Source organism: Ruditapes philippinarum, unplaced genomic scaffold (genome assembly GCF_026571515.1).
Source record: "Ruditapes philippinarum isolate M1 unplaced genomic scaffold, ASM2657151v2 ctg2935_1_1_1_1, whole genome shotgun sequence".
Lineage (NCBI taxonomy): Eukaryota > Metazoa > Mollusca > Bivalvia > Venerida > Veneridae > Ruditapes > Ruditapes philippinarum.
In genome coordinates this window covers 94,430-109,446 of record NW_026862251.1, presented here as the reverse complement: position 1 = coordinate 109,446, position 15,017 = coordinate 94,430, and the positions used below count along the sequence as shown (strand labels likewise).

At 30.3% G+C, this 15,017-nt stretch overlaps 1 protein-coding gene across 4 annotated transcripts in view; it reads left to right on the top strand.

Annotated features, from left to right (window-relative positions):
* Positions 1-15,017, top strand: part of LOC132718429 (growth hormone secretagogue receptor type 1-like) — a 57,175-nt gene that overhangs the window by 15,697 nt on the left and 26,461 nt on the right. Inside the window, exon 1 of one of the 4 annotated variants that reach the window (XM_060702128.1) lies at positions 606-699. The exons of 2 other annotated variants lie outside the window; for them this stretch is intronic. In XM_060702128.1, the coding sequence (XP_060558111.1) occupies positions 647-699 (53 nt within the window). In that variant the 5' untranslated portion in view covers positions 606-646. Of the gene's footprint in view, positions 1-605; positions 700-3,331; positions 3,513-15,017 lie in introns of those variants that run through there. One more of the 4 variants, XM_060702126.1, reaches the window with a different exon arrangement.

Sequence of the window (15,017 nt, the reverse complement as noted above, 5' to 3'; positions counted from 1 at the left end):
AATATTATTGGAATAGTCCCTCTTGACAAATGATACATTTTATGCAAGAAAACAGACAGACAATATATCAAAATTGAATTGATCAAATCAACAGATATGCAATGATTATATTTAACGCCCAATGATATTTATAGCATATCCATTATAATTGATACGGATGAAGAAAAATGAATTTGATATAAATACGCTATAGATGATTGACTGTAATGTTTTACTAAGAGCTGATTTCATCTAATTTTACAAGATGTAATACATGTTGTAATCTACTTTGATGTTTTACATCAGGTTGAAGGCAGTATAAAATGTATCACTTAAGGTTTATCTAGGTTAATAAAATTTGAATATGAATGAGTGGATTTGAATGTGAATAAGGTTAACACAGCAAGAGTTATACATGATGATGTATCTTAATTATCGTTGTTTTCAAAGTGAATGAAATTATCCAGCAATTTGGAAAAACCAGAGACAGAGTGTATTATTGTCTTTCAATAATTTATTGAACAGTGGTCAGCTGTATGATGTTTTGATTTACTTTTATACCGCGGATAAACTAGCATGGATTTAAGTGTTGTGTGGAAGTCGGATGAAAAAGTAGGGACTGAATGAGTTAAAGGAATATTAATTTTACATTGGCAAAATACTAGTAATGGAGGAGAGGATCAATGCTGCTAAAATGGCAAAACTTCTAGCAATATTGCGGTAAGCACTTCACAGTTGCCACCTTGCCACATTTTTACTTTAATTTTGTTTCATTTTCTTTTAGACATAACCTTATGATTTAAAATAATTTGTTCTTTACACATAACCTTTATTTCCTTAGTGAGACTTGTTTGAAAACAGGTTTACTACTGTTACTTGTAGTGTAATGTATGGTTTACATGTAAAGGGAAATGCACAGATAATTTCACCTCCGTGCAGTATATACAAACTTATAATATAAGACATAAAAAATGTGTCATTTTAAACTTCCTACTTGTCTGCAGTGTTAAACACTCGCACCAGTGTAACAATAAGTGCAAAAATATATACATACAGTAAAGACATATATTTACGATAATTCATGTTTGAATCACTCGATACATAAAATTGTTCCTTTGTTTAACATTTTATTTTTCTAGAAGCAATTCTAGTAGTAATTCCATATCGCATAAAAGTCTATTGTTTTCCGAGATGTCATATAGATACATGCTACAATGTATAAATAGACTAGTACTAAACAACTTATCAAGGAGGTTTGCAATATAAACATGTACAGTAGTATTTAGGTGAATAGTATATGATTATACAAAACATTTTATTTGATTGACATTGCGTTTCATCTGAAAAGAAAGAAAGGGAATGAAAAACTTGTTATTATAATGATTATTGCTTATCTTAAAGCATCATTCTTAAAGAAGTATTTTCTTTATGTGACTGTCATATCAAACAGGTACATAAATTATCACACACATATTATTTTGCAATTATATGTATGCTTAAGAAGTTGTTTCATTTATTCCACATCAGAATGGATGTATGTATAAAAACTCTCTATTCTCGGACTACATTCTGCTAATGATTGATACATTGACACCATTAGTTTCTTGATTGGGATGTTGTCATATGTTTCCGTTTTGTGGAAGATTAATGAATATATATCTGAGTTAAGCACTGTTTGGACCTACAGTATTGTTATAATCAAATTTTTGAAATAATGTAGAAACAAAATGAGAAACTAAACCTTAGAGTGTGCTTATGTGCACAAAAGTTGCAAAGGTTATGCGTTTATATAGAAAATGTGTTCGTTGAGATTTTTTTTCTTGTGCACTTGCGACATGATTATGACAGGGAAAACAACAGACTTGCCTTTTTCAAGAAATATTTATCATTCAACATGTCTATTTGAAATTATATTGATTTTGTTGGAAAAAGTACTTTACTGATATATTTTCCGTGTTGCGATTATTAGGGAGACAATGCTGTGTTTTCATATAAATATTAATCCCTAAAGGAGATATAAACAGTGATGTATAATTTCCTTGTTGCTTGATTTCAAAGATAGAGATTTTCGTTTGGTTTTATTAATTTCTCTGCCTTAAGTCATAGACATTGCAATGTTAACAGTATGGTTATCTGATATTTAGGATATAATCTAACTTACAATATTCTGGCTCGTTGCTGGGTTGTCACAGCTCTTTTTAATACCAATATTTTTGTTGTCTCTACTTCATATCTGAAAAATCGCAAATTCTTTTGAATAACAATTAGAATGAAGATGCTTTGATATAAACTTAAGAATAACATGTAATATAAAAAAACAGTTAAACACACGAAAAAAATGCCTTTTTTGAAAGTGTCGTCGGTATATGTATATGTGAAGGATAATCCAAAGACAAAATGTCTGCACGGCAAAAAATGCCGGATGCTTAAATTTGCCGGATTCAAGGAATTTGGCTGTTTCTCCACTTATTAAGACATCATCACACAATTTACTGTTCGTAAAGAAATCAATATAACCTGCTGAAATGTTTGTTATAGATTTATACGGAATAGCTGGTTGGTGTTAAAGAGATTTCAACATCGAAATAAAAAAACAGCCACAAGTAAAGAACTTAACTGCACAAATGTGCAGGCTGCACAAATGTGCAGCTCTATACTGGTGGCAAAAGATGACCAGTTTCACAAGTAAAGTTTTTGTGCATTACCTTAGCTTTAAATGTTTTAGTGATGTTCTAAATCCTAACATCTGAATATTAAAAATTTCTGTCGCTTTCCCTTTGTCTGACGTAACAATAAGTAAACACCAGCAAAAATGAACCAATCATTTGGCATGCTCTGGAGTGCGGGTAACTAATACCTGCACTCAAGTTAACGCACTGTGCATATATATGTATACGATTTAACTCTGGCACATTTTTAAAAGAAAGGTCCCCAAACTATGATATAATTATACATCCAACTTCTATGGTTTAAACCTTTTTGATAGTGAACGCCAGTAACTAAGTAAGTAAACCTTTTCGATCTTATTAAAGCCTATCAAAATAAACCACTAAAGCATATTTATACGGGTCTTAATGAAATAGTGCTGGCATATACAGAAAAAATATGTAACGCTAGCAGTGTACGTGGAAATGTAAAATATGCACCATTTACAATCAATGGTAAGTCATTGAGTCAGGTCATTTATATACAGTTTGTACTCGTATGTTTTTTATCTCCTTATTGAAACAAGAATGTTCGTGTTTGACTTATTTGCCACTTACATAATCATGTGACGTAAACATTTAGCTCAAGTCACCAATTAGTTATAGAAAGCATCAATGATGCTACACTATAAAGCGCTAACGAGGGACAAGTTGAGAAATATAATAAAAGTGAACGGCTTAATGTAAGTAAGCAGTTGAAATGTTGTCACATTAAACAATGCTTAGCTAAAAATGGGAGCTTTATGAAACAGAAAATAATGACAAAATGTCGGATATAGGAATCGATATGGTGGATGATAAAATGATGAGACTTCTGGCAATATTGAAGTAAGTTTGATGTACTTTACATTCTTGTGTCACTTAATCTAAAAATAGAACTAAAGGTATATACATTGTAGTACATTTAATGGTACTGCACGTTGATCCCGTCTGTTTTTATTGGACCTTTCTGAGATATTTATATTATCTATATAAATGGTTGCAGGACATTCAATAATTGTTTTCGTGTTAAATTAATGTAATGAAAAGAACAGAGTCATAAACTTTTAGAGTTAACGCACATACAAATAAAATTATTATATTGTCACAGAACATATACAATGATTACATTGTCATAGTACATATAAAATCATTTCATTGTTACAGTAAGAGACATTAAATGATAACATGCATAAACTTTGTTATACATAAACATGCACAGTGCATTAACTGGAGTGCAGGTATTAGCACTCCAGAGCATGCCCATTGATTGGCTAATTTTTACTGGTGTTTACTTATTGTGACGGAAGAGAAAGGGAAAGCGACAGAAATGTCATATTAAGATGCTCGTTCATTGGTAACTTTTTGCCTGCGTTTCATATTGTGACAACAGGGAACTTGTTTTTTATGTTTGACTATGATACAAAAGAGAAAGAACATCAAAACACTCGGCAATCTGATTGATGCCCCCTCGTACAAATCAGATAGCCTCGTGTTTCGATGCTCTTTCTATTACTTACCTTTATTTTCTTAGCGTTATAATAATGTTGGTAGATAATTTAGTGCATTTTCGTTAATGTATTGATTTCAACAGAAATGCAAGAATCTTTTGCTTAAAGTTTCCTCTTGTGTTTTAGACTTTACTTATGATTGCATTTATTTATCTGGCGCTTAATTTTAATTTCTTTTGTGTCGTTATTGTACCGAGGATTTTCCTGAAACTAAATTAAAAAAAACACATGTATGTTTAAAGATTAACGCTATTTTAAATATCTATCTATGTTTAGCGCAGTATATTGTTTTTTTTCTCTTACTATATTACAGTGTGCTGATTCTAAAACAATGCTCACATTTAAGTTATTGATGTTATAAAAAATAACGGACCTGTGAAATTTAAGATATTAATAGGAAGAGCAAATGTCTTCACTTACATATATCCTGTGCAAGATTCCCCGTAATGTTGTGATGTGTACGTTCCAAATATTCACATGTCATTGATTCCTGGTGAAAACATGGTACATGTATATGAAAAAGTAATCTTTTGATATGTCAGGAGTTGTCAACGAAAACAAACTGAGCCAGTTAGCCTTGTTCTTTGTTGTTTTTAGTGTACACTTTTTCAAAATTTCAATATCATCGACATACAAGTGGAACATTTTTCGTTTTACAGTAAATATTTTTGTAAGGTAATACCCAGCAAACACAAGACGTCATACTGACGTCAGATTTAAGTCAGGTTCTGACGTCGGATGACGGTTCGGAAAAACGGTTGGATTTGAAAGTTTTTTTGACGTAATAATCTGACGTCAGGGTAGACGTCAGAATCTAACCATTATTTAACCTTTTTCTGACCAAAATCTGACCATTATCTAACCATTTTCCGACCTCCAATCTGACCATTTTCCGACCTCAATCTGACCATTTTCCGACCTAAAATCTAACCAGTTTCTAAACCATTTTTCCGACCTCAATCTGACCATTTTCCGACCTAAATATTAACCCTTTTCTGCCCTAAATCATGATCATTTTCTGACCTTCATCTTATCATTCCCCTAATCTTTTTGTTTCACCACGTTATAAATATTTTCTGGCTAGTCCTGATTTGATCGAATTTAATGTAACTCATTCTATTAAGTAACTTTCCCTCAAATGAAATGTATAACAGAAAACTAAAAGCAAAAAATATGTTTCATGCTCTTTTAATTTAAAAAATAAAAGTTGCATTTTAAGCTGATACATACAATTTTAGTAAATTCTGCAAGGTTAAATAATTTTCATAGATTAAACAAAAAAACATAAAATAAGTTAATTACAAAACAAAAAGTATTCAAAAAAACAATGACATAAATATAAATGAAACTAAGAAAACATGTACAAATATTAAAGAACGAAACAACATGCACATTTCTATCAAAGTTTCCTTATCAAATAAAAATAATGAAAATATTATATTTTAAGAAAGTTATAAAAGATTCTGAATAATAATGTTTCAAGCAATTTATGACAGATTTTTCAGTACTTTAACTATATTTCTACAGCATTTCTAAAACATTCTAGTGCCATTTTTTGCATATTTTTGACCTCCTTTGATTATTTGTCAGTAATGTATAAATTGCTGCCTATTAGTTACTTCACAAAGTTATACTTTTAGATATCCATGAGAATTTAGCACGAATTTTGAGGTGTGATGCTTTAAGATATGACCTTCTTTTCAGCACCCTCGTCTGTCCGGAGGATATGTATGCGTTTGTAGCGCCAATAGCGTGTGTGACATCATTTTCACTGAAAAAAAAAAATTTATGAAACATGTTAAAAATAACAAAGCAAAAATGTTTTTCATGGTTATCTTAACTTAATGAACAATTTTGCCAACTTTTTATAAGAGAGCTTTAACAAAAATTAAAAGTAAAACATAAATACTGAAACATTTAAAAAAGCCGCTTTTAAAACTTCAGTTTAGTATGGATTAAAGTATGTAATAGAATTTACAAAAATCTTACTTTCATATGTTTCTTTTTACATATTCACGTGTTTCCGTCCCTCCGACCTTGAGAGCATGTCCAACACTTTAACTACCTGAAAGAAAATTATATTCTAACTTATTCTACGTTTGAAATAGAACAGTTACGCAAGTCTTAAATATTTCATAATTTTAAATTAAAGATTTAATGCCGAAATGTCTGGAACCAAAACGTCTTTGGTTATTTTTGGGACCGGAACGTTTTGGGTTATTTGGGACCGAAACGTCTTTGGTCCAAAATGCTCGAAATCGTACAAATTAATTCATTCTCAATTCTCAGATTTTAACTACAAAAACATCACAGTTTAAGAAAAATATGAAAACTAAGCATTCTCTCTTTGGGGTAGTACTGAAAGGCATATTATAAACTCTTCACAAGCAGAGTTAAACATGTCAATTTTAAAAAGATTTATTATTATTAGACATTATCGCGAATTTGTGTGACATTTTACTTCAGCTGTTCAAATAATGATAATTAAATTAAAGAGTGCTTGCAATCATGCAATTATTTATCAAATACAAAGTAGAAATAAATCTAAATAAATTGAACTGACCTTTTTGTTCAAGAAAATCTATAATATTCACTTATCAATGCATCCCGATTCCTGACCGACAGCCAAAACGTAACGCCTACGAATTTGACTTTAGATTCGAATTATAGGTTAATTATGTTTTCTTTCCCTTTTCTGTCACTATGATTAAATGTTAAAGCACTATTAAAAACTCGTAATTTTGATACATATAATGTACCACAAATGATAATATTACAACGTTAAATGATTGGAACTTGTAAACAGATCTGTAGCTATAAATAGATTTCATAACAATAACACATGTAACTTGCCTATATACAGCGCCACCTATATGTTTTATTAGGTTGCAGCGCCGCGATCTTGGTCTGTATTTATATAAGAACACTTCATTTGTAATCCAAATATCATTTGAAAAAAAGTTTAAATGATTACAACAGCGAATAAGAATTATTTTTTGTTATTTTTTTTTACCTACCGTCAGGACACCGACCAGAACCTGACGTTAGTACGACGTCTAAAAGAAACGTCTAATAGACATCGGTATTTTAACGTCAGATTTACGTCGTATTTTGGTCGCCGACGTCGTGACCAAAATCTAACATTAATCCGACGTTATTTTAACGTCATGTGTTTGCTGGGTAGTGACCTTGTTTGTTTTCAAATTAATAAACGTTTTCTTTTTTTGATTATACAGTTAAATTTATAATGTTTCATTTATAGAAATAGAAAAGAAAAGAATACGTGTAGTTGCAAAGACGCCATTGTCCTTTTATAAAGAAATGAATGTTTCACATTTAGTTTAGAAAAATGGTGTTTACCTTTTTCTTTCAAACATGTTAATTTAGTATATGAAATAACAACAATATTAGAATGTGTTTCTGATGTGTATTACTGTTTATATGAATCAACGAAAATGATAATGAAGGTTTAGTTAATGAGAAATAGAATCAAACAGCGTTAAGGATTTACAACCATGTCAATATGTACAGTATTGATTAGTGGTCAGTGTTGAAACATTTGGATTTAGTTATTGGTTATGATTGCTACTGAAATGGTTGTATTAATTACAAAACTCGATATTTCGGATAAAGATTAGTTAATATATCAACAGAATATTGTATTTGTAAAACATGTATCAATAGCAAAATGTCGAACATAGACGAAACTATTACAGACGTGAAAGTGACAAAACTTCTTTCAAAATTGTGGTAATCGCAAACGAACTTGAATTTTGGCATTCAGCTTAAAATTCATAGTTATTTGTTTATTGCTTTTGACTGATTAAATAAGGCAATTTCAATGACGGCATCATTTTGATCAACATAATCACAGAAACTGCTTTATAATATTTAAATGGTAAATCCATGTTTTGACGTTTTGACGTATTTTGATGACTCAATTATATTTGTAAGTATTGCCAATATGCAAAATTTTGCTTTAACAAAAATGTACATGTTAAGTTTGGAAAAAATACTATGCAAGGTGTTTCAAAGCATGGATATATTTTATGGACAATTTTTTTTCAAATAAAATACTATGTATGCGTATAATGTCAAAATCATTATATCTTGAAAGAAGAAAACGAGATATTCGACATAATATATACAGTTTGGCGTTATTGATACGTATTTAGAAATGCAACCTTGAAAAGATTTTAGACACATTCCTTTAATGATTATAATTTATTTAAATAACTGAATGCTTCGGAAAATCGGTCGTTTTTTTATCTCTTCAAATTTCCTACAAATGAAAATTATATTAACAGATGCTGTAGTCAATAAAACCAACAACGTTATATTTCCAGTAATCACCATTTAATTGTTTTGCCCTGATGACATTTGTAAATCATTAATAAACCATCGAAGCATAAAAATAGTTTGTATTTAATTTCAACCTGCTTTTCTTGCAAATGTATATTAATTGACAATATATATATGGCAATACGGAAGAGACAAATTGCTTTTTTCTCGATAACTGTTTTAACAAATTGTTAGCAATTGAAATGAAACTTATGAAATGAAACACAAGAAAGCAATCAATTCAAAATGTAAAAACAATTATAGTTCACTAAAAAAACTCAAGGTCGATATAGATATAACAGGTTGCAAATAATTTAAAACCTAAACAAAAAAACATGAGTAAAAAATATGAATATACATTATACTAATATAACATTGTTAAACCCAAGACGTTTGTTATATTATTTGGAGAAAATCTATTAATGAACTTTTAATTTAAAGTTAAGATCAATAGAATTTGAAAATTAGTGCATTGAGAGTAACAAGAATTGTATTTCTTAACTGAACATTTATTTTTCTTATGGGTAGATTCATCTAAGGTAAAAGAAGTCAAGGCGCTAATCTACTTAATGTTTTTAGTCACTGTCGCGCTCAAAAGCATTGATACACAAACATCTATATCCTTATTTTTGCTTTGAAATGTCGGATATAGAAAATCGGTACGAAGGATTCTAAAATGATTTATCTGCTTGTAATAAAGTTCATTGTTTTATGTAGTTTTTATGAAAGCGTAATACAAAATAATATTTCAAAATTGGGACAGCGTTTTCTTAGTTAAGACATGGATTATCCATTACTTAAATAAGCACCATGGTCCATACCTTTTAAACTGAATTTATTTATGTATCGAATACAGATCTGTACACGTGCTTTGGTTTACTTAAGATTGTTGAAACACATAATGAATAAAATATGATAAAAATGTACTAAAAGGGTGACGTATTATAACGCGTCAGTTACAGATTCAGGAGAAATGCTTAGTACTGGCTGGTTCCAGAAACGGATTTTGTCTATAGGCCTATAGATATCTACATCGAAATATATTCTGTATAGGCTAACTTTCGAAATTCTTTTGTTTTGGGGACTGTCTTCATTTCATTTTAAACAAAGATATCAGAAGGAAATAAAGACTAGTCAGTAATGACATAATTAGGAAATTACCGATAATTTGTTAAAGAATGAAGAAAATATGAACTCACTAATCAACCAATTAGAAAAAACATAATACATGATAATAGTGACGCACATGCTGCACGACAAGAATTTAAGATAACAATAAACATAGACAGATAATGTGTAAAAACATTAATATATATTTAGGCGCTAATTACTTTTGTGCTAAAGACAAGACAATATAAATAAATACAAAAATAAAGAGTAGGGCTGGGACTAAGTCATCGTTCCTCCATGTCGGAGATTTTTTAAAGCACAACATAATTGTTTGGCTTAGCATTAATTACTGATAATTTCTTTAAAAAAGTATTCGGTCAACAGCGATTTACACCAAAGAATACTTTCTTTTCAGTTTAATTTGCTAATTGTTTTTGTTTATTAGTGTTGGGTTTCAGGGTACGTGGCTCAAGACATTTTAAAATACGGGCAAATGTTCGGAGTGGCTTCTATGATAGTAGGCCTAATGTTCATACGACAAGAAAATTTTAAACAAAAAAAAAATAAAAATTTTAAAGATTTCTTTATAACGGTCCATGTCTTATTACTTGCCAGGTGTATGAATATTGTTTTGATTGTTAAACTTTAACTTAATATATGTACAAAAAAGACTTTTTGGGCAATCGTTCTGTTCGACTGCAAAATGCTCAATTAAGTTGATTTTAAAACTATATATTTGCATGTCTTTTTTCCAGTAACAGCCATTTAAGTAAGGTTTCCTATTTTAGTCATATAATATGTATGACGAAGTTATAATCCCCATTTCTTTTTAATGTGGAGTAAATTTATGTTAGACATGACTATACATATAGAAAAATAATCAAGTTAATTAATTCGCAGTTGTAGTTCACAAAATATTACATTATTACTTCATGGATGTGAATAATTTTAACATTCCAACATTTTTAATATACATTAATACATTATTTGCATCAAGTCGATTCAAGACGAAGTTACATGGCGACTTTTTCTCCGTGTCCGTGTGTTTAGTAATGTTAAATGGTTGTTTATGGGAACGCGAAATCAGTTTTTGTTTCCATTTATATAGGAATATACGTATCGTGGAGGTTACATTTTCATCCAGAATCTAGGGTGAAAACAAAGGACAAAATCAAATTGTATTTATGTAAAGCAAACCCTCGTGTTCAATGTAATTAAGACAGATGCTAAAATGGCAGAACTTCTTGCGACCCTGCTGTTAGATGGCACCATCATATGTGTATTGAAATTGTATAAAATTTCATTCATATAAATTACATGTTATCTTAAATTGGTATATTATAGACAATAATATATTGAAAACTATTACTTACATATAATAATTATAAAATAAACGCAATTTAAACGGATTTAATTTACAAAACAATGCAAGACGTTTTTAGCTCGACTATTCGCAGAATAATCGAGCTAATGCAGTCACCCATTTGTCGGCGTCGGCGTCGGCGTCCCTGTGGTTAAGTTTTTGTATGTAAGCTGGTATCTCTATAACTACTGAAGGGAATGGATTGAAACTTCACACACTTGTTCTCTGTGATTATCTAAGATAATTGGCACAAGTCCCATAACTCTGATTTGCTTTTTTTCATAATTATGCCCCTTTTTCGACTTAGAAATTCTTGGTTAAGTTTTTGTATGTAAGCTGGTTTCTCCTTAACTACTGAAGGGAATGGATTGAAAACTTCACACACTTGTTCTCTGTGATTATCTAAGATGATTGGCACAAGTCCCATAACTCTGGTTTGCTTTTTTTCATAATTATGCCCCTTTTTCAACTTAGAAATTCTTGGTTAAGTTTTTTGTATGTAAGCTGGTATCTCCATAACTACTGAAGGGAATTGATGAAACTTTCACACACTTGTTCTCTGTGATTATCTAAGATGATTGACACAAGTCCCATAACTCTGATTTGCTTTTTTTTCATAATTATGCCCCTTTTTCAACTTAGAAATTCTTGGTTAAAGTTTTTGTATGTAAGCTGGTATCTCCTTAACTACTGAAGGGAATGGATTGAAACTTCACACACTTGTTTCTCTGTGATTATCTAAGATGATTGGCACAAGTCCCATAACTCTGGTTTGCTTTTTTTCATAATTATGCCCCTTTTTCGACTTAGAAATTCTTGGTTAAGTTTTTGTATGTAAGCTGGTATCTCCATAACTACTGAAGGGAATTGATTGAAACTTCACATACTTGTTCTCTGTGATTATATAAGATAATTAGCACAAGTCCCATAACTCTGATTTGCTTTTTTACATAATTATGCCCCTTTTTCGACTTAGAAATTCTTGGTTAAGTTTTTGCATGTAAGCTGGTATCTCCATAACTACTGAAGGGAATTGAATGAAACTTCACACACTTGTTCTCTGTGATTATCTAAGATGATTGGCACAAGTCCCATTACTCTGATTTGCTTTTTTGCATAATTATGCCCCTTTTTCGACTCATGAATTCTTGGTTAAGTTTTTGCATGTAAGCTTGTATCTCCATAACTACTGAATTTTATGTATTCATATAGGTAAGCATTATTATACTCAATGAAACACCCTTGTGACAAATTTTCGAATAGTCGAGCGTTACTGTCCTCCGACAGTTCTTGTTGTCTATACAAAACTGCAAATAAAAAGAGCAAATAAAAGAAATACAAATAAATTGTATATGTATATATTTGTAGGAATTCAGTTGAAATAATATCTCCCTATAAAATTACTGAACGTTTTTGCGTTTGAGTATGATCTTTGCCTTACATTTTAGTTCTTATTTGTGCTTGACAAATCTTAGATGTATTAATATGTCTCGAAAGCCGTGAAAAGCTATCATATAGGTAAAGTACGCAGTGCTGGTGGACAAATCGATGATAATATTGTGATAAAAAATACATTTTAAATTACATATCATTGCTCCTTTGATCTGCTAAAATGTTGTAGAAAGGGCAGGAAATCCCCAAAAGGTTGTGATTACTTTGACAAATACTAGTACATAATATATAAATGAAATGTATGCCACGGCAAGTCAACACAAGAATGTAATCTCGACACAGTTTATATAGTTTCTGGTCGTGATAATATCATATTAGTCAAAGAAAGACAAATGGTCGTTTTGATAAATGAAAAACAATATTTCAAATATCAGGATCGGAAGCATTAAAAACAGCACAATTACATGAAAAATTGCAGACTCAGTCTATACATGAGGGATAATGAAAAGGTACAACACCTCTCATGCCCCTAGCACCGGATTGAGCTATACTCAATTCGCAACACTTTAAAATGCTGGACTCAAATATCTCAAAGTTACACTGTACGGGTAATGTTTGGCGTATTTCAGACACTTAACATTTTGTTTCTCGAAATATAGTTTTGTCTACTAACATTCTCACATTTAATTATAGTCACAGAACATCTTTTGAATTAATATAGAACTTAAGCTATGCAAATATAAGCTTTTCTTTTTGTTGAAAGTGATTCGAATGGATTTTATATGATCTAGAATAGATCTATGAAAGATATAGACACTAACAATTTTCTGTTTACTTAATCTTTTTAGAGAACCATAGAAAATAAAGGATGATAATTGGTCCATCTTGAAATATTGCCCTTATAGGGTCTACATGCATTTTAAACTTTTGTGATGTTGTAAACGTACAGATATGAGCAGAGGGTACAGATTTATTTAACTTTGCTCGCAAAACTTCGTATCTGATATAAGCTTGTAATTTGTGAGGATCACACGTCACATTAAGACCTACTACTGTCGTGAATCTGTGTACGTTTATAGATATGAAATGTTTAAAAAGGGACAGCCCTGTCCTTTGACTATTTTTAAGTATTTTGGGTTGTTGAATTTATTATCTTTTTAGAAAAGAATGTACAGGTGATTAGAATAATTCTTTTCACAATCAAGTGACATGATTGAAATCATTTTAGACGTAAAATCAAGTTTTAGCGGTGATTACTACTTATAATATACCAGACATGTAAAAATATACAGTTTATTATAATCAGTCGGCCATATTGTAAACGTGCACTTTAAGTTTTCTTATGGAATTTAGCAGGTAGATTTCTTTTTAATATACAGTAAAATTTCCTACAAAATTAAAAACCCTTAAGGATAAATTGTTTCAAGCAACTCATTTGAAAACATCTTTAGGTTGTCATAACAACAACATTCTGTCAATAAGTGCTAATAAGGAATCGTTTGCGATAATAAAATGAAGATTTTACTTGTTTATTGAATAATGACATAAATATTGTATTCACGAGACTGTAATATTTTGTGTTGGTTTTTGGAGGTTATTGAAGCTGAGTGCATTAAAATGTCAAATATAGAGCTAGGTATGACTGATGTTAAAATGACAAGGCTTCTCTCTATATTGATGTAAGTGTTTTTATAATGCATGATTATTCGTTTGGTTGAAACGTATTTATTCGATGTAATTATTTACACGTTGCATGATGTACAATACGTTTTGGGATTAGGCAGAAAGCTATGAGTGTCCTCTCCCGTTCTTTGTTGCATTGTTAAGAAAAATGTTTTAACATGACATGACTTGTATGCAAGATAAAATATTATGATATACTGACATGAAGGTACTGAAAGTATTGGTTCGACATTGTTATTCCATTTAATGTAGGTTTCCACAATAAGTTATGTTCAAAATTTTAGATCACTCGCTCATTTTGTTATTTTCAAGAATACCTGTAATAATTTTACCGTGCAAAATGACATACCGTGTTAAAGTGCTTTTGAGGCAAACCAGGCTAAGAATCGACTTAACATTTAATTCTGTGTATATATATTTTTTCCATGTTTTCCGTTTTAAGTGCCCTAGTTGATCTATGTAAGATTTTCATATTTTATGTTTTCAAACTTTTTGATCTCAATAGAGCTCCCTTGATAAAAAAGAGAATGAATACAACCTTATATTCAATATGGTCAATTATTAATTCCTTAATTTAAGTAAACCTGAATTTGTTTAAATTTGGCATGCAAGCTCCATGATTAACATGGCTTATTAAATAATGACTTTAAAGCACAGTGCATTAAAATAAACTGAGGTAAAGGTATACCCGTACTGTGATGATGGTTTTAATTTAAATGACATATCTTTATGTTCTAAATATGTATTTCTTACAACATAATCTTTTCTACATAATATATCGACTGTTTATGATAAATTTACAAGCAAATTTACAGGATTGTTTTAAAGTATTACAGAATTAAAATACAATTGTTGTTAAATGAGTTTCATGATTTTTTTGAGAAACATCAGCTCAAAACAGACATGCCCTTGTCTTATTGAATTCGCATTTGATACATTTATAACGATACAAAC